Here is a 22,760-nt window from a genome sequence, read left to right on the forward strand (position 1 = left end):
TCTGCTGCAGCATAAATAACCTCCTCCTGATCCTCCAACACACACAAACCTGTCCAGAGACACACCCACCACCCCACCTGTACCTTCTTCATTCATCCACACGTCATTCAGGTAAGAGGACGTGCAGTCATTAATTAAAACTGGAGCCAGCAAATTATTTAGAGCCGGTTGAACGAGTGAACAGGTTCATGAAATAGGATGAAAATATTACTCCAGAGGTAAAGAGCAGAAGAGCTTCTCGGAGGCCATTCATGTGTTCATCCGGATGATAAAGCCTAAAAATAAAGCATTCAGATTCAAGCCATGCAAAATATACTTCTGCCCCTACCTTCTTTTTTTCTTGTGTTGACAAAGAACGATTTGAAAACTTGAGGAATGCCAGCAGCTCTGTACTTAACTGAGCTAAATGCTAAAAACGGTATGCTAACATGTTCACCATCATAAAATAGCCTGTTAAGTTTAAACGTTTAAAAGCCGCAGAAAGAAAACTCCAGAAACACAAATGCATCGTTTGCTTTTTAATCAACACTTTCATTTCAAAACCAGCACGTGCACCATACAAAAAACACTCGTAAATAAAAACACGAGGGCTCGGTCACGTCTTCAGTGCCGGGACCGAGGGTTAAACTGCTGATGATGTGTGTTGTTTAGGTCTAAACGTATAAGAGTATGTATTTATTATGTCGGGACAGGAGTCACCGACTGGAACGAGGAAATATAGATATATATATATATTTTTCCGGTTGCATGAGATTTAGTTTCAATAACTTGGATCATATTTAACCGTGCTGTTAACTGAGACGTTTGTCTTTATTTTCTCTTCCAAACTAGAATAACAGCTTCAGATTTCTAGATTTATTCTCACAATTCATTGCTTTTTAATATAGTTTAAGGACACAAGTGCAGCAGTTTGTGAGAAACTAATAATGACGTTGACACATACAAAGTGTTCCCTTTAAAGTGTAGACGAGTCTGGTGGAAGTAGAACTACTCTGGAGCTAACAAAGCTAACAAACATAATAAATATAATAAACATGTGAACAGCGAAGCAGTGCGGATGTGATCTGACTGTAAATGAGGTGACCAGAAGAGGAGTTGGGTCACATGATCGAGAGCAAACGCAGAAGAAACGAGGATCGCACATTTTTCTACACAGTGAAAGAAAAGAAGTCAGTGGAGTTTCAGGAAGAGAAGAGGAGGAGAAGAGGAAGAGGACGAGAAGAGGAAGAGGAGGAGAAGAGGAAAAGAAAAGGAGGAACGCTCCGCTAGTAGGGACGGCCCCGTCGCTCCTGTCTGTGGTCGCCCCTGGAAAACAACAACAACACACTTATTACATCACCGGCGACAAAAATATAAAAATCAGGAGAAACACAAGACTTTTGTGAGCGTTTCCGTGTCCTTCAATGTTTGTAGGGCTGAGAAATGAGAGCCCCGTTTGCTTCATGAGAGAATGTCAGAGTCCAATGGATCAGCGGTTGACTTCATGTCGCTTTCAGGCTTGCTGACAAAAAAGTATAAAGTTTGTTGGGTTCCACGACGCATGTGTACCAGAAGCACAATATTTCCTACGTTTTGATGTAAAATTGATGCCTGAAGAGTGAAAATTATTGAGGGAATGCCAAAACATCTCCACTCCAATCTGCGCCACACACACCCATTGTGAACTCTGAACCGGTCCAAAGATGTTCCTAAACTTGAACGATGATTACATGAAAACTGTGCTAGCATCAGAAAATGTCCAATTGGGTACATAAACTCCAGACTTTTTTGTCTTTTGACGCATGTGCTGGCAATGCCGCGAGAGGAGATACTCTGCAAAGTTTTGTGGTACAATGATTATTATTAAGCCCGCAGGAGAACCTGCAGTGTGCTTGCTGCACAAGGCTCTCTGGAGCCTCTAGAGCATCTAGAGGCTCATTGCCACACCGAAAGAATACTCCTTACTCTGTCAGCACAATGAGAGTTAAAACAATGACCTGGTAAAGTCGGAATCTGAAAAGATTCGTGATGGATGAAGAGTCTGCTCCTCTCATGGAATATTAGTGTAATTGTATCGAATCTAAAAAATGGTGTGTCACTGGGTCTGACCTTGCATCCATCTTCCCGGGGCTGTATCCTCCTCGCTCGCCTCCTCGGCCTCTGAAGCTGCAGCGCTCGCCTCCTCTCTCACCTCCTCGGCCCCTGAAGCCGCCGCGCTCGAACCCGCCTCTGCGCTCGCCTCCTCCAAAGCCTCCTGAACGCAGAAAGAGGAGACCAGTGACTTCAACACAGGTGAGACCTTAAGGGAGGTTAAACCTAGAGGATGGGAAGACCTAGAAGGAGGGTAAACCTAGAGTAAAGGTAGACCTAGAGTAAGGCTAGACATAGGGGAAGGATATACCTAGAGTAAGGATAGACCTAGAGGAGGGGTAGACCTAGAGTAAGGATATACCTAGCGGAAGGGTAAACCTAGAGGAAGGGTAAACCTAGAGGAAGGGTAGACCTAGAGGAAGGGTAGACCTAGAGGAAGGGTAAACCTAGAGGAAGGGTAAACCTAGAGGAAGGGTAGACCTAGAGGAAGGGTAGACCTAGAGGAAGGGTAAACCTAGAGGAAGGGTGAACCTAGCGGAAGGGTAAACCTAGAGGAAGGGTAAACCTACAGGAAGGGTAAACCTAGAGGAAGGGTAAACTTAGAGGAGGGGTAGACCTAGAGTAAGGATATACCTAGCGGAAGGGTAAACCTAGAGGAAGGGTAGACCTAGAGGAAGGGTAAACCTAGAGGAAGGGTAAACCTAGAGGAAGGGTAAACCTAGAGGAAGGGTAGACCTAGAGGAAGGGTAGACCTAGAGGAAGGGTAAACCTAGAGGAAGGGTGAACCTAGAGGAAGGGTGAACCTAGCGGAAGGGTAAACCTAGAGGAAGGGTAAACCTACAGGAAGGGTAAACCTAGAGGAAGGGTAAACTTAGAGGAGGGGTAGACCTAGAGTAAGGATATACCTAGCGGAAGGGTAAACCTAGAGGAAGGGTAGACCTAGAGGAAGGGTAAACCTAGAGGAAGGGTAGACCTAGAGGAAGGGTAAACCTAGAGGAAGGGTAGACCTAGAGGAAGGGTAAACCTAGAGGAAGGGTAGACCTAGAGGAAGGGTAAACCTAGAGGAAGGGTAAACCTAGAGGAAGGGTAGACCTAGAGGAAGGGTAGACCTAGAGGAAGGGTAGACCTAGAGGAAGGATATACCTAGAGTAAGGATAGACCTAGAGGAGGGGTAGACCTAGAGTAAGGATATACCTAGAGGAAGGGTAAACCTAGAGTAAGGATATACCTAGAGGAAGGGTAAACCTAGAGGAAGGGTAAACCTAGAGGAAGGGTAAACCTAGAGGAAGGGTAGACCTAGCGGAAGGGTGAACCTAGAGGAAGGGTAGACCTAGCGGAAGGGTAAACCTAGAAGAAGGGTAAACCCAGAGGAAGGGTAAACCTAGAGGAAGGGTAAACTTAGAGGAGGGGTAGACCTAGAGTAAGGATATACCTAGCGGAAGGGTAAACCTAGAGGAAGGGTAAACCGAGAGGAAGGGTAAACCTAGAGGAAGGGTAAACCTAGAGGAAGGGTAGACCTAGAGGTAGGGTAAACCTAGAGGAAGGTTAGACCTAGAGGAAGGATAAACCTAGAGGAAGGGTCGACCTAGAGGAAGGGTAAACCTAGAGGAAGGGTAAACCTAGCGGAAGGGTAAACCTAGAGTAAGGATATACCTAGCGGAAGGGTAAACCTAGAGGAAGGGTAGACCTAGAGGAAGGGTAAACCGAGAGGAAAGGTAAACCTAGAGGAAGGGTAAACCTAGAGGAAGGGTAGACCTAGAGGTAGGGTAAACCTAGAGGAAGGTTAAACCTAGAGGAAGGTTAGACCTAGAGGAAGGGTCGACCTAGAGGAAGGGTAAACCTAGAGGAAGGTTGACCTAGAGGAAGGGTAGACCAAGAGTAAGGATAAACCTAGAGGAAGGTTAGACCTAGAGGAAGGATAAGCCTAGAGGAAGGGTCGACCTAGAGTAAGGGTAGACCAAGAGGAAGGGTAGACCTAGAGGAAGGGTAAACCTAGAGGAAGGGTAGACCTAGAGGAAGGGTAGACCTACAGGAAGGGCAGACCTAGAGTAAGGGCAGACCTAGAGGAAGGATAGACCTAAAGGAAGGGTAAACCTAGAGTAAGGGTAGACCAAGAGGAAGGGTAGACCTAGAGGAAAGTTAGCCCTAGAAGAAGAGTAGACCTAGAGAAAGGATAGACCTAGAGGAAGGGTAGACCTAGAGGAAGGATGGACCTACAGGAAGGGTAGACCTAGAGGACGGGTAGACCTAGAGGAAGGACGGACTTAGAGGAAGGGTAGACCTAGAGGAAGGGTAGACCTAGAGGAAGGGCAGACTTAGAGGAAGGGTGGACCTAGAGGAAGGGTACACAAAGAGGAAGGGTAGACCCAGAGGAAGGGTAGACCTAGAGGAAGAGTAGACCAAGAGGAAGGGTAGACCTAGAGGAAGGGCAGACCTAGAGTAAGGGTAGACCTAGAGGAAGGGTAGACCTAGAGGAAGGGTAAACCTAGAGGAGGGGAGGGGGGGGGGGGGCAATATTCAACAGACACAGCAAGAGGAGGGCAGCATACATATATTTGTATATTTATATACATATGTACAAACACACAACACACCTCTCTCCATGGGGGACATCCCAGCAGCGTCCTCGGGCTTCGGGGCTTTGCACTGGTTGCACTCGTTACGCCACGAGAAGTTCAGGTTGCCACAGTTGCTGGAGAGGAACAAGCAGAAAGGACCAAATTGATATTTATGTTTGTCTTCATAGTTTCAGCTCCAACATGATGGTTGCATGTGTTCAATGGAACAAAGTGACTTTAAACACAACATTTATAATGTTTCTATGCAGATATAAACTTACGGATTTGAACACTTCCAGTCTCCGGCTCTCTGTTGTCCTCCTCCTGCTCCTCCTCCGTTGCTCCCGTTGCCCCCGTTGCCTCCGTTGCCCCCGTTGCCTCCTGGGAACCCTCCACCTCGCCCGCCCCCGAAGCCCCCTCGCCCCATGGGCCCTATGCGGAGCAGCAAAGCAGCCCGTCAGCAGCTGTCTGTGTCCCGGGTGGACAAAGAGCCCTGAAGTGCTCACCAGACAGGAGAGCTGAACATTGACAGCTTGTCTCGCGCTGCTGAGGAAGACCATGCGATACGACTGAAAGCCTCAATGTGTCTCAAGTGGAACAGGCCTCGTGATCAAAATACCAACCTCCGGGTTCAGAGAACTTCTCACCTCCTCGTCCTCGACCTCCCCTCGTCCCACCTCGGCCCCCGAAGTCGGCTCTGCGGGTGGCAAAGGACACCTTGATGGGGTTCCCGCTGAAGTCTTTCCCTGAAGGCAGAGGGGGAGATCAGAGCTCTGTCTCTCTCCTCTGGTCGGGAGGGAGGGAGAGAGAGAGAGAGAGAGCAACAACTTACCATCAAACCAGTCGATGGCGGCCTTGGCTGAGGGGGGGTCATCGAAGGACACCGTGGCCTCGCCCTTCAGCTTCCCCGTCTCCCGGTCTGTGTACAGGTTGATCATCGGAAGGCCGGTCTTCTTGTTGATCTGAGTGGGTCATATGGGACGTTTATGTCATATATGTTACACTCCACTATCCAAAACCTCTTATACTGTTGTTGGAGCTGGAGCCGATCCTAGCTGTCACTGCGAAGGCAGGGTTCACCTGGACAAGTCGCTAGTCCATCACAGGGTCTGACATAGAGTCAGACAACACACACACCTTGATGATGCCGATCTGCTTGAAGAAGTCGGCCACTGCCTCCACGCTGTACTCGTCTCCCAGACCCTGAACGAAGATGGTGTTGTTGTCAGCGTTATCGGGGTCCGTCACTGAGGGAGAGGAGGAGGACATCAGGGCGACTTTGTCTTGTGAAGCTACACCATCGGTCACATTTAGAGGACCAGAAATACACTTTTCTGTTTGAATGTGGCCAAAGAAAAGAATACCTACTGAAGCCGGGTCCTCCATGTCCCGGCTCTCTTGGTCCTTGAGGGGGAAGCAAAGCAAACAGAAATGAATTGAGGAAAAGAACAAGTGCAAACCCACATGAGCCCTGAGACAGTTCTCTACTGGTTCCCAGTGGAGCCAGTGGGAAGCTCTTAGTCTCTCAGCTGTGTGTGTCAGAACTAACACCAGGACCCACACACACAAACACGAGGACCCACACACACAAACACGAGGACCCACACACACAAACACCAGGACCCACACACACAAACACACACACACACCAGGACCCACACACACAAACACACACACACACCAGGACCCACACACACAAACACACACACACACCAGGACCCACACCATCGGCGACACACATGACTCTTGTTGTGTTTGTTTGTTATATGTAGATAATCACGGGGTTCTCCATTGTCATCCTGAGAATTTGAAGCATTTGTTTTATCAGCTTCAGGGAGAAGGAATGACGTCAGAGTGATTCATGTCCTTGAAGCATCAAAGACACACCGTCCACCAACACAACCTCTGACCGAGAGTGAAGGAGTGATGATTCCTCTTCACTTTGAAGGACGTCACTCAGTAAACGGACCCGACCACACTCACCTTACTCATGTTGTTAGTATTATTGTTATTGTAATCATCATCATCATCATCTTGGCATGGAGGATGATGACTCGCTGCCATTCTCTAAACACACCTTGTTTAATAACTCTGTGTCACCGTGACATTACATTTGTCCAGATGTGAAAGACAGCACTTTGTTGTTTTTGTGACTGGGCTTTTGAGAGATTTGTGTTATTTAAAAAGGTGAAAGCAGCTGCAAAGACCTCAGTCGTCATAACAGGAAGCAGCAGAAACTCAGAAACCTCAGACACACTGTGCATCAGCTCGACCTCTGTGCATCACTTTGACCTCTGTGCATCAGCTCGACCTCCGTGCATCACTTTGACCTCTGTGCATCACTCTGACCTCTGTGCATCACTCTGACCTCTGTGCATCACTTTGACCTCTGTGCATCACTCTGACCTCTGTGCATCACTCTGACCTCTGTGCATCACTTTGACCTCTGTGCATCACTCTGACCTCTAGTTTGCCTCGAGTGACTTGCTGTGTTCTGTACACACATTAAATGCTTCAATTCAATGTTGGTTTTGTTGGTTTATATGTTGTTGATTTTATTGTTATTCACAAAGAATTAAGACGTTTAATCAACATCGCTGGTGCATTATATAATTTGCATCTGCACACATGCAGTTTGGACGCTGCTGCACGTCAACAATAATAATTCACACGTGTTGTTGTGACTGTGAGCTTAACGCTGGCACATGTCCAACCGCTTCCTCTAAATGACTAGTGGCACTTCTCCAGCACAGAGCCTGCAGGAGGCCACACCGGTTCCTGATGCTTGATCACATGATGAAGAAACCACCAACATTCCTTCCTTTGTCAGGAGTTACCGCTAAAGGTTAAGGTTTCACAGCTAAAACCAGTTTTCAAGCTGGAATGTCAAACCGAAACCTCCGTCTGAAACCTCCTGAGATCATACGCGATGTCTCCGGTCAAGCACGATGATTCTCGTGTTGTGTCTATTGTGGCGCTACGCCGTCAAACACGGCAGGTTTTATGACCCAGAGCCCAAAGCCCTGAACTCCCATCAAACCCTCCTGCGCCCTGAAGGGTCCATGAGGATGTCATGTGGCCTTTGCCGCCCTCTGCTGGCAGGTGCACACCCAAAACACCCAAAACACCCGAAACCATCACAAACCTCCACAAAAGATAAATGGGATGAGGACCTAAAGCGGGAGGTTTTCATTGAGCTGTAGAGGCTCCACCCCTTTGCGGCCTCTGTGGGCTTTGCAGCCGCCGAGAACTGCGATCCCCAACTTTTTAATGCACCACGGACCGGTTTTATCAGACAATATCTTTGCGGACCGGCCTGCACGGTGTGGACGATAAATATGATGTGATAAAAATATGACAAAATATAATCTTTCTGTAACTTAAACCTTATTGTCCGGTCTAGTGCTTAAGTCAAGACCCGCTTCATAAAGACAGGATGTTGGAGATGGATGCAGGTTTTTTGAGATTTTTTGGCGATCTTAGAATGCTCTGCCTTGGTTTTAGACCAGAACACCGGCTTCAACAGACTTTTAAGTTTCGTTGTTGGGGTAACTCATCACGTTCAGACACACAGACGAATGTATTCGGTCATTTTTCAAAATAAAACATTTTCCAAACTTGATTTTCTTTTTTGGACCCTTTTTTTTCAATTCACTCTTTCTGTGCGGCCCGGTACCAAGAGACCCACGGACCTAGTGGTTGGGGACCGCCGGCCGAGAAGATGGCGGTTCCTCTCTAAACTGGTTTTATCCAGAATTCTGAGGAACCGGCTCAAGAACCAGAACTAATTTGGGGTCGAAAGGTTCTTACCTGTGACTCTACCTGGTGAAGGGTCTGACCTCTCGTCATGGAAACCTCCAGATACTCAGGTTACTTTACACCCGCTGGAGTGGACGCCCCTCCTTTTAGCTTCTAGCTTCGACTCCTCAAACTTAACAAACCTTTTGTGTTGTTTTTTTTTTGTCACTTACCACCAAACTTATTGAATCCTCCACGATCGCCCATTCTGATGAGGAGGAAGAGAGAGAGAGCATTGAAGGCTGGTGCTGACAGCAGTTTCTCTCAGGGGGTTGTGGGTAACTGTCCCTCTCAGTCTGACTCAAACCCACCCTGAACCCCTTGGTCTGCTTCAGAGCCTCCAGGACAAGAGGCCAGCTTAAAGACCTTGGCAAGTCTTCAAGTGACTTCATGCAACCATTTTGTTTCATCCTGTAACCTGGCTGTGGGTCAAATAACCAGCCCAACACCTCTAACCCTGCTGGCTGCTGGGTATTTTTTACGTCTCAGACAACCTCTATTGATCTACATAACTATTCATCGTTCTTTCCTGGCACTACAAGACGACTGTAGACCTCCCCACATGATGGCTTAAGAGCAGAACGCAGCCTGGAGAGCAGGTAAAGCCTAGGAAAAGATTCAGAGAGGGATTAAAGCAGAGCATGACACAGAGCGCTGGTTGGGAGGGAGGTGGGAACAGGTGAGAGAGGCAGGTAATGGATGTTTACACGCCGCTTTAGTCCAGTTGTTGCAGACAAAGAGACACTCGTGAGAACGCCGTACTGGCTGCAGACTCCACGGCCGTTAGAAGGTGCAATGTGTCAGATGGGGCCAAAGACCGGTTTTAAGAAGTGGACGTTGACTTGAGGACGTTTTGAAACCTCCAGTTCGACGTTTTGGCCGTCGTCAACTTGCTTTCATGCAACCGGTGAACAGGAAGTGACCATATATGGACCGAGGAGGAGTGACCTAGAGACACCTTACACGATACACCATAACACCATAATGTCCTAAATGAACATCGTGCTGTATAGAAGACTAGAAACTAGAGATTGAGACATAAACTCATGTTTACAATGTTTACTGAGGGAATACATCAAGAGAGAAGTAGAGTCACTTATATAGACTTCTATACAACCAGAGGAGTCGCCCCCTGGTGGTCAGGAGAGAAAATGCAGCTTTAACACATGAAGCATAGACTTCTATACAACCAGAGGAGTCGCCCCCTGGTGGTCAGGAGAGAGAATGCAGCTTCAACACATGAAGCATAGACTTCTATACAACCAGAGGAGTCGCCCCCTGGTGGTCAGGAGAGAGAATGCAGCTTTAACACATGAAGCATAGACTTCTATACAACCAGAGGAGTCGCCCCCTGGTGGTCAGGAGAGAGAATGCAGCTTTAACACATGAAGCATAGACTTCTATACAACCAGAGGAGTCGCCCCCTGGTGGTCAGGAGAGAGAATGCAGCTTTAACACATGAAGCATAGACTTCTATACAACCAGAGGAGTCGCCCCCTGGTGGTCAGGAGAGAGAATGCAGCTTCAACACGTTCCAGCAGTTGAATGTTGCGTAATCTTGTTTGGACCCAGTAGTCGAGGCTCCTCCCCCTATCGGTTTGGCGCTAACAGCCAGATCTCACACACTGCACCTTTAAATACGTAGAGTGAACATTTAAGGTCTATAATGACTTGTTGTTGTTTATTGAGCTCATTTGTCGCCGGGTTCTAACCTTTAGTTCACACGCTATAGTTTTACACTTTACATGCTCCTCCGTTCTCCAAAACCATGTCGTGTCTTCAGCACGAGAACATCGAGAGATGCAATCATTTAACAGAGCTATTGATCTGCCTGCTTAAAGGAAACTGGTGGGTTGAGTTCCTCATATTATATAAACTTATATATCTATCCGGCTCGGCTGTGATGGGTGAGAGAACAAACAATGAAGTGGAAAACTAATTCTATGTCGATGGGATCATGACCAACATCACGAGGAAGAACATGAGATATTGTGCCACCTCCAAAACAAAAACATCAACTTACCCATTTACCAGTTTGTGCCTCACAGCCGTCACAAAGTCTCTTTTTTGTGGCGTGTTTTGGCTCATGAACATCTCATCAGTCATAACCTCATAACACGAGCACAGATCAGAGCTCTCTCAACCCTTTGTTTCCTTCTGAACTTCCTGTTAAAACGTTAAATCTAAATTGTTGTTTATAATATTGAAGGTGATCATTATTCTGCTGAGAGCCAGAATGACCTGACTTTCTTCCTGGACCTTGAACGCCTCTAGTTCCACAACAGAGAGGCTCTGCTCAAGCAGACGCACCAACACATACCAACAAGAAGTATTTATCCATAAGTCATATTTCACTGCAATGTGGTTGTTATCTTGAGGTTTGGTCTCACAGGTTTATTGTTGGATTCTGTACGTAAACTAATTATGTGTAGCATCAAGCTAGGGATATGGAAATGTATTTTTCCTTAACTTGGGGAGCTCTCTCAAGTCACTTTTGAGGCCTTCGATTCACTTTTATGGTTTATGTTCACATTTATGAAATATTGAATTGTGTTCTAAACATGCAAAACGGACTCATGTGCTCTTGCAGAGCCAGGTTGAGGTTTTCTTTGCCATGTCACACATCAGTGGCTCTGCTGTTCATGGCAGTATGCTGGTGTTTGGCTCCCCCTTCTGTCTGTGGAAAATCTGCACGCGGGACCAGAGGTGACCTAAAGCCTGTTCATGCAGAAGCAACCTTCCTTCAAGGATGCATCCTTCACGTTTCCTAGGAACCGGTGCAGCGGTGAGCCACGAGGACCTGCAGCCCAAACCCTCCATGATGAGCTCATCAAACCTCCTCGCTCAGAGCGACACCAGAGACAGAGCGGTTCTCTCCTCGTCAGGTCGCTTCATCGTTACTTTAAAGCAAACCGCCAGGTGGGCGGAGCTAAGAACACACTGTAAACAATGCATTTGTTTTGGGAACATGATCTCTCTCTGCTGCGTTTGATTCATATTTTAGCAATTCCTGATTATTGAAGATGGAGTCCCCTCACATGCCGTGTGGCAGAGTGCTGAGGCATTAGAGCTGCTGGTACGAGTCCTCAGTGGAAGTCAGGACCTTCGAAGGCCTCTCGTGGTTCAGCTTGGACCTACAAGCGGTTATTTTTCTTTGGGCCACATGGAGAGGAGCCCATCAGGAGCCTCCCCGTTCAGGACCGACACCACGGACCCTAAACACTCACCCCATGCCTCCTCTTCCTCTTGGTCCGCCTCGGCCACCTCGCTCGAAACCGCGATCGTATCCGCCGCCACGGCCTCCAAATCCACCGCCGCGTCCCCTGCCGCCGCGGTCCTGACCTCCGTAACCTCCGTCGGGACCTCCGTACCCTCCACCTCCTCCGCTCAGCGGGGGGCTTTCATCTCCATATCCTGAGGGAGAGACCAGACCGTCGGCCAACCGGCCGTGAGAGAAAGGGTCAATGTTTTGAACTACTTCTCTACTGAGGAAGCAAAGCACAAACACAAAGTGAAGTTGAACCCACCTTGACCTCCACCTTGACCTCCACCTTGACCTCCACCTTGACCTCCACCTTGACCTCCACCTTGACCTCCACCTTGACCTCCACCTTGACCTCCACCTTGACCTCCACCTTGACCGTACTGGCTCTGCTGGCTGTGGCTCTGTGGGGGAGGAGCGCTGTAGCTCGGAGGCTGGCTGTAGTGGCCTCCTCCGTGTGGGGACGGCTGCTGGTGGCCCCCGCTGGCCCCGTAGCCACCAGCCTGGCCCCCGCTGCCCTCATAGCCCGCGGACTGGCTCCCATAGCCCCCAGCTTGGCCCCCGTAGCCTCCGGACTGGCCCCCGCTGCCCCCGTAGCCTCCGGACTGGCCCCCGCTGCCCCCGTAGCCTCCGGACTGGCCCCCAGCTTGGCCCCCGTAGCCTCCGGACTGGCCCCCGCTGGCCCCGTAGCCTCCGGACTGGCCCCCGCTGGCCCCGTAGCCTCCGGACTGGCCCCCGCTGGCCCCGTAGCCTCCTCCGCTCTGTCCGCCGCTCGGCGGCTGGTTGTAGGCAGCAGCCTGCGAGTTCCCCTCGTAGCTGTGGAGGGTTGAGAAGAGGAACCTGAGCTGCAGCTCCACACATACATGTCCATATCCATCCATCATTTTCCTGATGAAAAGACTTTTTATATCTCTTTGTGTTCAGGAGATAAGGACCGACGAACCTCTTAGAGGTGTGTCTTTTTTTCCAATACTCATAACTTCCAAACCATTTGGACTAATGACTCTAAATTTGTAGCATATGTGCACATTGCATCTTTTAACATGCACGAAAAATATCGTGTAATTTAAACACCGGGGGGCGCTACAGTAATTCAGACAATTTGGGCCTTTTTGTCATTTTTTACCATTTTCAGCGTTTGTACTTTTACACAACTCGTTCGAGAACATTAATGCGATCGACTTGGTGACGTGGTCTACACTCCACGTAGAGACAGACGACGCATGTGTATGTTCACATTGTCTCAGCGCCACCTACTGGTAAAATAAAAGCATGTGTTTTATACTATGAGGTAATACTCCGTGTTTAGTGGCTCAGGATGCTCAAAAACTCACTACACAAGCTCTTGTAACTCCACTGGACTTCATCCAATTTTCTCCGAACTTGTGGTGCTCGCTAACGGTCCCGGCTCGAGGACATGGACAAGCCTATGTTCACTCGTAGTCAAAGCGCCGCCTACTGGCGAAAATAAATCAGCGTTACGCGCTCCACAAGGGAAAAAGAAGGTCTAATGAAATGTCTTATGTGTGTCTGAAACTGTCCCATTAAGCGAATGGATTCCTGTGTGATGTCAGAGCGTCTCAGGCCGCCTGAGCCCCAGAGAGGCGTCTTACCCTGCAGAGGATGAGGAGGGAGGCTGCTGCTGGTACCCGGAGAAGGACGACTGGTTGCTGTTGTTATAACCTCCGGGGCCGTACAGCTGATTGTAGCCTCCTCCTCCTGCTCCTCCTCCTGCTCCTCCTCCTGCTCCTCCTCCTGCTCCTCCTCCTCCCTGGCTAGAGGGTGGAGAGCCGTATCCTGCAGGGACCCCACAGGAGTTACAGTCCGCTCCATCACCTGGCGACCGGAGGAGAAGCCGTCTCCCTGTACCTGACTGAGATGAAGCGTAGCTGCCGTAGCCTCCTCCCGGGCTGTAGGGGGCGCTGCTGTCGGGGCTCTGGCTGAAGCCCCCGTAGCCCTGCTGGCCGTAGCCCTGCTGGCTGTAGCCCTGGTTGGCCCCTCCTCCACCTCCTCCACCTCCTCCATAGGACCCATAGCTGCCAGAGGTCACCAACAAAACACTCAACCACATTTCAAAACGTGACTTCATGTATTTTAACGGTCTGTGGGGCGTTGCTGTGATCTGGGGTTGCTGCAGTTGCTCAGGTCGAGGTTCAGCAACCACCAGGTCCAACTACACACGTATGTCAAGATTGAATGTGTTTAATGTTTAATGTTGTGACTTACCCCTGGCCAGATGTTTGAGGATAATCTATGGAATAAACAAAATGCAGCATTAATATCAAGACATTAATAAATGAGAACAAACATCTAACAAGTGATGGAATGCAACGAGGAAGGAAACTGTCTCAAAGAAAAACATGGAACATGGACATAAAACATGGGAACATAGATTATGAACGTTACAGAGTTCTATAGATTATGAATGTTAGTGTTCTATAGATTATGAACCGTAGTGTTCTATAGATTATAAATGTTACAATGTTCTATAGATTATAAATGTTAGTGTTCTATAGATTATAAATGTTAGTGTTCTATAGATTATAAATGTTAGTGTTCTATAGATTATAAATGTTAGTGTTCTATAGATTATAAATGTTAGTGTTCTATAGATTATGAACGTTAGTGTTCTATAGATTATAAATGTTAGTGTTCTATAGATTATAAATGTTAGTGTTCTATAGATTATAAATGTTAGTGTTCTATAGATTATGAACGTTAGTGTTCTATAGATTATGAATGTTAGTGTTCTATAGATTATAAATGTTAGTGTTGCTCTATAGAACGGAGTTGCTAATAAACCGCGCATGCGCTGTTGCCCTCAGGAGATGACCATAACATGTTCTTTATCATGAAGAATAAACTGTAACCACGAGCAGGAGACACCGAGCACCGGGCTCCGGCACCGGGAGCACCGGGGTCCGGCACCGGGAGCACCGGGCTCCAGCACCGGGAGCACCGGGCTCCAGCACCGGGCTCCGGCACCGGGAGCACCGGGCTCCGGCACCGGGAGCACCGGGCTCCGGCACCGGGAGCACCGGGCTCCGGCACCGGGAGCACCGGGCTCCGGCACCGGGAGCACCGGGCTCCGGCACCGGGAGCACCGGGCTCCGGCACCGGGAGCACCGGGCTCCAGCACCGGGAGCACCGGGCTCCAGCACCGGGCTCCAGCACCGGGAGCACCGGGCTCCAGCTCGCTCATGAGCTGATCACCGGAACGTTCATCTTAACCTTCAGACATTAATTCCCTTCTTCCGGTTCTCTTACCGTTTGACGCCATGTCGACGAGAGAAACCCCGTCACGTTCAGCCGATCTGCCGGTGAGCGAACCGAACGAGGAGGACCGGAGGAAGAGGAGGACCGGAGGAAGAGGAGGACCGGGAGGAAGAGGAGGACCGGAGGAAGAGGAGGACCGGGAGGAAGAGGAGGACCGGGAGGAAGAGGAGGACCGGGAGGAAGAGGGATGAGCGTCCTGCAGCTCCTCCCGCGGCCGCTGGGGGCGCGCAGGAGCAGCGTCTTATGAACAGTTCATATTCTAACATTTTATATAAAAAGATACATTTAGAAAAGAGCTTATTAACGATAATAAACAGAGGAAATATTAAGAAACCATCGCAGTGCATGGAAGCAACATGACGTGCACATCAATAACAGAATGGGTTAGTTATACAGGATCTGCATGGATTTAGATTTATGAAGTGTCAGTAACTTATATTCTGCATTTAAAATGCTTATTTGTCATCTAATAAAACAGCTTTGTTTAATGTTTATTAACGCAAATAATAAATTTGGTTATAATAAATCTTTACCGTATATTCCATGGTGTTAAGGAGATATTTGATGTAGAAAATCAGTTTTGGTTTACTGATCAGACAAACTGCTTCAAAACAAATCACGTTTTTTTTCTTTCAACCACTCAGGATATTAAACAAGAGAGTAAAAAAAGCCAGAGAAAATTAATTTAAATCAAACTTTATTCATTTTCTTACAGAAGTCAATATTGACAAAACAATGAAATGAGTTGAAAAGACGTAAACAAACCAGAAAAGATGAGGAAAGAACATAAATAAGAGAAGAGGGCGTCGCGGAGTGAAGGAAAAACATGGGGGTCTATTTACAGAGACCCCGCCCACCAGGTCATAGGGGAGGAGCTAAGAGACTCCGCCCACCAGGTCATAGGGGAGGAGCTAAGAGACCAGCGTCCAGCTAGCAGCAGGCTTACGTCTAGTAACCTTTAAACTCAGCAGGAGCTCAACTTTAAATCCAGTTTAGTTTCAGCGTTATCGGTTTAAATACAAAGCAGAAGAAGAAAACACTGGAACACGACGCGTTCCCAACGGGACGAGAACATAAAATACTGTCAGGAATCCTCTGGGTTAAAATGATGCAGCAACGCTACAGAACGGCTCAGTAGTCTTGTCTAAAGAGAGGGAGGGGCTTAAAAGCATGACTGACATCTTAAAATGAAGCACTAAGAAAGAGAAGGGTGTGTGTGTGTGTGTGTGTGTGTGTGTGTGTGTGTGTGTGTGTGTTCAGTGCGGTAATAACCTCCATATGAGGACTCGTGCATGGCAGAGAAACTTTAAAGAATAAAAAAAGTGGGCGGTGAAGTTTCAAATGGTGGCGAGAGAAATGAACCTTATTTAACGTGACTTAAATAAAAAAAGGTGCGTCTCCTGCAAGGCGGAGACAGAGGAAGCAGGAGGCCCTTCTTTCCTTTCCTCCAGCGCTCGTCTCCTTCACTGCATCCTGCCGCTCGCCCGGTCTCTCCCTCTCCTCCGGCTACTCGTTCTTCTTCTCCTTCTGTTTGAGCAGTTTGTTGATCTCCCTCTTGGCCATGGAGGCGTACTTGGTGATGACGCCGTGCTGGTTCAGGCCGGGCAGCAGCAGCAGGAAGCTCACTGCACAACAACAACAACAACAGCAGCAGCGTTGGTGGGGCTACGGCCAAAATGTCATATCACGGTATTTTAGAAGATTCTGGCGCTGTCACGGTATTTTTAAACTCATTCATTGACACCAAAAAGGACCGACGGCCAACTGAGCAGCTGTTTGTACATAAAGGAAGCTAGACAAGGAGGGACTTAGGACCCAGGGGAATGAAGGAAAACACAACAGGAGTGTGACAGTTTCTTCTTGTCTTGATGGTGGGCGAGCTGTACCCAGCATGCAGTTCGGTGGTCTAATTTTATAAATGTACAAATATTAGTGTTACAAACTGTTTATGAATCACAAACTGTTGTGTTGTTTTACCTGTTAAAGAGTGATAGTTGTGGGTTATTAGTTGTCAGAAAGTCAGAACCACGACACAAGCAGCTGTGTTGTGGCTGTGCACCGTATCACTGCATATGAACATAATGCTGTGTGGACGCCTGAAACCGGTTTCTCTTCCAGCCCTGAATGTTGGTCTACGTTTTAAAGCATTTAAAATAACAAAAAACAAACAGAGTCTGTGACTCACGGCTCCAGGTGATGTGGAGCAGAAACATGTTGAGCATCTGCAGGAGATAAAAGCATTAAACCGTTTCCCTTGATGGATCAATAAAGTAGGTCTGACTTCCAGGTCCAGACGCTACAGAGCAGCACAGAGGTCCTGAAAGACAAACCCACAGGAAGCTTCTCCTGACTGCTGATCAACGCTTCCTCTCACAGGTCAGACTCTCCTATCAATGGATTTAATTCCTTATTCATTACATAATAAATCTGTGCATTTACAATATTGGAGCGCATTATATTCAAACGCTGGGAAGACGTGTTGGACTAGAGTTTAATCCGGCTCCACACACCGAACAAGTAGAAGAGGCGTTCAGGTACTCACCGATCAGGTAGGTGAGGAACAGGTTGTGCACCTGCTGTCCGATCCAGGCCACGGCCAGCAGGCTGCTGATCACCGAGGCGAAGTACTGTGGAGAGCAGCAGAGTTACGCTCAGCGCCGACCTCATTAAAACAGCTGCTGCCACTGAAGGAACATTGAAGCGTGCGCTCCAGCGGCGAGCACTGTGACCCAGTTTGAGGTCTCAGTGGAGCAGCAGAGCCAAATCAGCTGAGGGTTGTTATCTGGAGCACAGCATCACCTCACGCGGTCACCTACCATCTTGGGCTTCTCCTCCTTCAGGGCGCAGAGCCTGGTCCACCAGCCCGCCATGCGGCGCTGCGTCTTCACCAGGTTACCGCAGATCTCATGGAAACGCTGCTGCTGCTCGCTGGTCCTGTTCACAAGGAGAGGGGGAGGGGTCAAGGAGACAGGACATAGAGCTCAAGGAGACAGGACACAGAGGGTGTTCACCACAGCAGACAGAGTTCACTACAGCAGAGAGTTCACTACAGCAGACAGAGTTCACTAGAGTTCACTAGAGTTCACTACAGCAGAGTGTGCACTACAGCAGACAGAGTTCACTAGTGTTCACTACAGCAGACAGAGTTCACTAGTGTTCACTACAGCAGACAGAGTTCACTAGAGTTCACTACAGCAGAGTGTTCACTACAGCAGACAGAGTTCACTAGTGTTCACTACAGCAGACAGAGTTCACTAGAGTTCACTACAGCAGAGTGTTCACTACAGCAGACAGAGTTCACTAGTGTTCACTACAGCAGACAGAGTTCACTAGAGTTCACTACAGCAGAGTGTGCACTACAGCAGACAGAGTTCACTAGTGTTCACTACAGCAGACAGAGTTCACTAGTGTTCACTACAGCAGACAGAGTTCACTAGAGTTCACTACAGCAGAGTGTTCACTACAGCAGACAGAGTTCACTAGTGTTCACTACAGCAGACAGAGTTCACTAGAGTTCACTACAGCAGAGTGTTCACTACAGCAGACAGAGTTCACTAGTGTTCACTACAGCAGACAGAGTTCACTAGAGTTCACTACAGCAGAGTGTGCACTACAGCAGACAGAGTTCACTACAGCAGAGAGTTCACCACAGCAGAGAGAGTTCACTAGAGTTCACTAGAGTTCACTACAGCAGAGTGTGCACTACAGCAGACAGAGTTCACTAGTGTTCACTACAGCAGACAGAGTTCACTAGAGTTCACTACAGCAGAGTGTTCACTACAGCAGACAGAGTTCACTAGTGTTCACTACAGCAGACAGAGTTCACTAGTGTTCACTACAGCAGACAGAGTTCACTAGAGTTCACTACAGCAGAGTGTGCACTACAGCAGACAGAGTTCACTAGTGTGCACTACAGCAGACAGAGTTCACTAGTGTGCACTACAGCAGCGGTCAACAACAACAACCGCCTGCTCATCAGGAGGAAGCATGACGCCTTGTGGTTTGTCACCTCAGGGCCTCTTCGATAGAGGAAGTACACGAGTGTTGCAGAGACATTAACAACCTTCAGGTTCCTGTCATAACGACTACAACCTGTAGAACGTGATCAACTCCAGACTCATCTCAGGTTTAAACTCAATCGTCCCGACTGCTCAGATGTGACACCTTATGACATTAAACCACTCATTGGCGGACGGGCCCTGTCGACGAGACAGGACGGGTTCTGAGGAGTCAGCGAGGTTGTTTCACCAGAGCTGAACCCAATCGGCCAGGACCCTCAGAGGGAAAGTGCCCTTTATCTTCTGCCTCGCCATCTCCCCTATTTCTGTCCTTACTTGTCAGGGAGCCAAACGGGCCGCCAGCATGTGAAGCCCCGCCCACTGTGAAGCTGCGACGCAGCATGTTCTCAAAGAATCTGGATCAGACCCACAGACACAGAGACTCGCTGCTGGCCTACATCCAGAATCACAAAGCTGCCTTTAAACCCGGCCGTGTGGCTTGTTGGTTCCCATCCCCGGCTTCCTTTCCTCCGGCGCTGAGCCGACGACGCGCTTTTAAACCAGAAAACACGAATTCGACACTTGACTATTCCTCTTGGTGCGAACCCGAGCCGGCCGGGTCGAGCCCTGCTGGAGCCGGGTCAGCGGTGCCAACGCAGGCCGTCACTCGATCCCGGGTGTCCGCTGTCACCAGCAGACGCACCGCTGAGAGATGAGCCGCCGGAACATTTTATTTAAGTCAAGCAAAAACTCTCCTCCCTCAACGTGAGGCGCAGCCAGAACATCTCAACTGATTTGGTTCCAGTGCAATAAATCCTCATGACTGCTTTTGTCGCCGGCTGACAACTAGAAAGCGAACAGAGCTCCGGCTTCTTTACAGCCCATCCGCATTTAGTCCACCCTGACGCAGCAGCGACCAAACAGAAGAACTATTTAGACGACGCTGAGCAAGAAGGATTTATGTCTCGTTTTACTCCTCAGATTGTTCTCTGGACAGCTGCCAGGACTTTCTATTTTTAAAGTTAGACACAAAGAACAGCCCAGAGGAGAGCGGTCCAGTCAGGTGGAGGGAAGAGTGCAATAAAGAAAGACTCTCATTCAAATTCCATATTTGAATCAGAGTCCTTTTATCCCGTGAACACTTGAGGGGGGAAACAATCCACACTGAGCTTCATGTTCTCACCACTTGTTGGCGCCGAAGACTCGGGGAGCGAGGGTGGGCACCAGGTAGTCGGCCAGGCAGAGCAGCATGACGGCACAGGAGAGCCCGGTCAGCACGGACGGGTCCAGGTAGTAAATCAGCCTGAGGAAGAGGATGAGGAAGTCAGTCGATGTTCAGAACCAGAGCCTCAGTTCAAGAGCTCACAATGTAGTTAAGAGCAATTCATCTGTTCACGTGCTCTTCTCCTCAGTTTAGAACGGGTTCACGGCGCTGCAGCTCCTGCATGTTGCATTTAAAAAACTTCAATGGAAGTGAAATGAATGCGTGTTAGACCGAGAGAGGAGGCGGTGCATTAGAGTAACGTTTAATAAAAAGGTCTACAAAGTTCATCAAGCAGCACTAAATGTGACAAATTAATTATAACGGACACGCTTACTGCTGCTTCACATGTGGGGACGAGAACACGACCTTTCAAAACCAGGTCAGCTCCGTAGATGTAGAAAGGTCTGGCTACAGACACGCCTCAGTGTGTGTGTGCTCAAGAGGACTCACATGAAGAGCACGGTGGTGGCCCCGATCAGGGCTCCAGGGAACCAGGGCTTCTCCCAGCGCAGGACGCGGTCGCCGGCCAGGATCACCTCGCCCCAGCCCTGCAGCTGCTCCTCCAGCTGGGCAGTTTCCTGAGCCTGAAAGACACACACACACACACACACACACACACACACACACACACACACACACACACACGTAACCGAACCAACCACCACATGACTGCACTAAAACAGTGCAATGATCCAGAACAGCAGAGAGCGGGTCTAAATGGTACAATGATTCATTTGCAGTATAAATATCAACTCCATTGAAGTAATTCACTGTAAACTCTTCAGTCAGGTAAACTGTCCTGAGAGTCAGAGGCTTTGTTCACTTTTATTAAACAAAAAGGGATTAACAAAGTTAATCGTTAACATGTCAAGTCTGTTACATTCTCCAGGGGAGTTTGTTCTGTAACAAAGACTTTAATGTGCTGGTCCAAACACTTTATTCTGTTGCTGACAAAGAGTGTAGTTAATCATCTGGGTGAGAACAGGGCGAGGGTGTGGCTGCCGCTGCCGATAAGCAAGGCAATGATATGACTGTGCAGCACGAGCCTCGTCACTCCTGGAGCAAGCTAGCCTAACTAGCTTTACAAGCTAACTAGCTAGCTAACGTCAGTCCCACCGAGCGGCGGCCGGTTGACCGGGGGGACCGCCCGTTAGCTCCCCGTTAGCTCATCTGCTGCTTCGGAGCCACGACGTCCGCGACAACTGATGGAGCTACACATCGAGCTGGAATAAAAAGGCCCGTCCGCGCCACAAGGCTAGCCGTTAAGCTAATGTCTCGGGTACTTTGGAGCCCACCTGTCCGGTAAATACGGTAAAACGCGGGTAAATACTCACGAGCATGTTTGCGCTCTTGTTGTCGCCGTCGGCCATGGTCTCCGGTAGGTTCGGTTGTGTGACTCGGTTCGTTGTTCACCAGTTAGCGGCCCGCAGCGCAGCAGCTAGCACGCCTCCTTTCTGGCTCTGGCGTCACTAACGGTCGGACTGGAGCAGGAGGTCTTTATGGAGGAAATATTGCGTCAAAATCCGCCGACGGCATTCTGGGAAATGTAGTTTTGTATCTTCATGCGAGGCCAAAAGTGGGCGTTCCCTTTTAGTACGTGAACCCATATAAGGACTCTTACTCAATATGCACACATAGTAGGATTTCTTCCTTTAATAGATAATACATCTAATAATAATATATAAAAGATAATATATTACATATATTACATAGAATAATAATATAAAATAAGATAATCCTTTATTAGTCCGTTAATGGGGGAATTACAATATTACAGCAGTATTGCTCACAGTAAATAAAGATAAAGATCAAGTAATCAAGTAAATAAACAGTAGAACAGTAATAAAACAAAATTTAAAAAAACAGTAAGAAGAATATGAAATATACAGATCGTATAAAAAAACAAGTGTGTATAAAAAATGTGTATAAGTATAAAAAGTAGTTATATTAATACAAATAGGTAATACTAACAATAATTCTGACTATTATTTTAGATGAAAGCCTGTAAAGATTTACAAAAATAAAACGTAATGTGTGTGAATGTGCTCTAGTGTGTTGGCAGTAATATAGTAATATCATAATAGAGTAATATTATATCACTATGTTACTAAAGTGATATGTTTAATAAAGTAATGTATTAATATCTCAGCAGAGACCTGCAGAGTCCCGGTGGTGAGGGAGATCTGGATGACGGGGACGTGGAGGCCTGGTGGCCCGGGGCCCAGCGGTGGAGGAGGATCGTGTCTCGGGTCATAAAGGAATCAGGATCCTCGATGAGACCCGACGGCAGAGGGTCCAGAACCTCCTCCACCGGGCCTCCAGTCTGCAGGTCCAGACCACCTGTGTGTCAACGCTCATGTCCATCACTCATGGGCAAAAGGGTGTGCCTGTAGGGGGCGCTATAGAGCATGTTTTCAATGCAACGGAGACCCCAGTCCACAAGACCTTATGCATGTCCACTTTGGTCAGTTTGGGCCCTGAAAAGACAATTTAATAATACATAAAAAACAAGTCATACTTTCACAAACAAAACA

General features: G+C 48.2%; 2 protein-coding genes across 2 annotated transcripts; both read right to left on the minus strand.

Moving 5' to 3' along the window:
- Positions 1 to 512: 512 nt before the first annotated feature.
- On the minus strand, positions 513 to 15,076 carry fus (FUS RNA binding protein). The gene is made up of 16 exons (XM_068579185.1): positions 14,956 to 15,076; positions 13,915 to 13,939; positions 13,558 to 13,724; positions 13,302 to 13,485; positions 12,432 to 12,504; positions 11,954 to 12,206; positions 11,654 to 11,840; positions 8,600 to 8,634; positions 5,997 to 6,032; positions 5,766 to 5,875; positions 5,461 to 5,590; positions 5,276 to 5,374; positions 4,910 to 5,060; positions 4,665 to 4,762; positions 2,089 to 2,233; positions 513 to 1,305 (listed from the first exon to the last, which is right to left on the minus strand). The coding sequence occupies exons 1-16, from the start codon at positions 14,966 to 14,968 to the stop codon at positions 1,266 to 1,268; spliced, it is 1,746 nt and encodes a 581-aa protein (XP_068435286.1). The 5' UTR covers positions 14,969 to 15,076; the 3' UTR covers positions 513 to 1,265.
- Positions 15,077 to 15,644: 568 nt separating this feature from the next.
- Positions 15,645 to 21,719, minus strand: arl6ip1 (ADP-ribosylation factor-like 6 interacting protein 1). The gene is made up of 6 exons (XM_068579247.1): positions 21,561 to 21,719; positions 20,677 to 20,810; positions 20,146 to 20,265; positions 17,781 to 17,898; positions 17,507 to 17,591; positions 15,645 to 16,589 (listed from the first exon to the last, which is right to left on the minus strand). Exons 1-6 carry the CDS (start codon positions 21,594 to 21,596, stop codon positions 16,471 to 16,473), a joined length of 612 nt encoding a protein of 203 aa, XP_068435348.1. The 5' UTR covers positions 21,597 to 21,719; the 3' UTR covers positions 15,645 to 16,470.
- Between the last annotated feature and the right edge of the window lie 1,041 nt (positions 21,720 to 22,760).

Source organism: Clinocottus analis, unplaced genomic scaffold, assembly GCF_023055335.1.
Source record: "Clinocottus analis isolate CAN_PGR_092001 unplaced genomic scaffold, fCliAna1.0.p SCAF_16, whole genome shotgun sequence".
NCBI classification, from domain to species: domain Eukaryota; kingdom Metazoa; phylum Chordata; class Actinopteri; order Perciformes; family Cottidae; genus Clinocottus; species Clinocottus analis.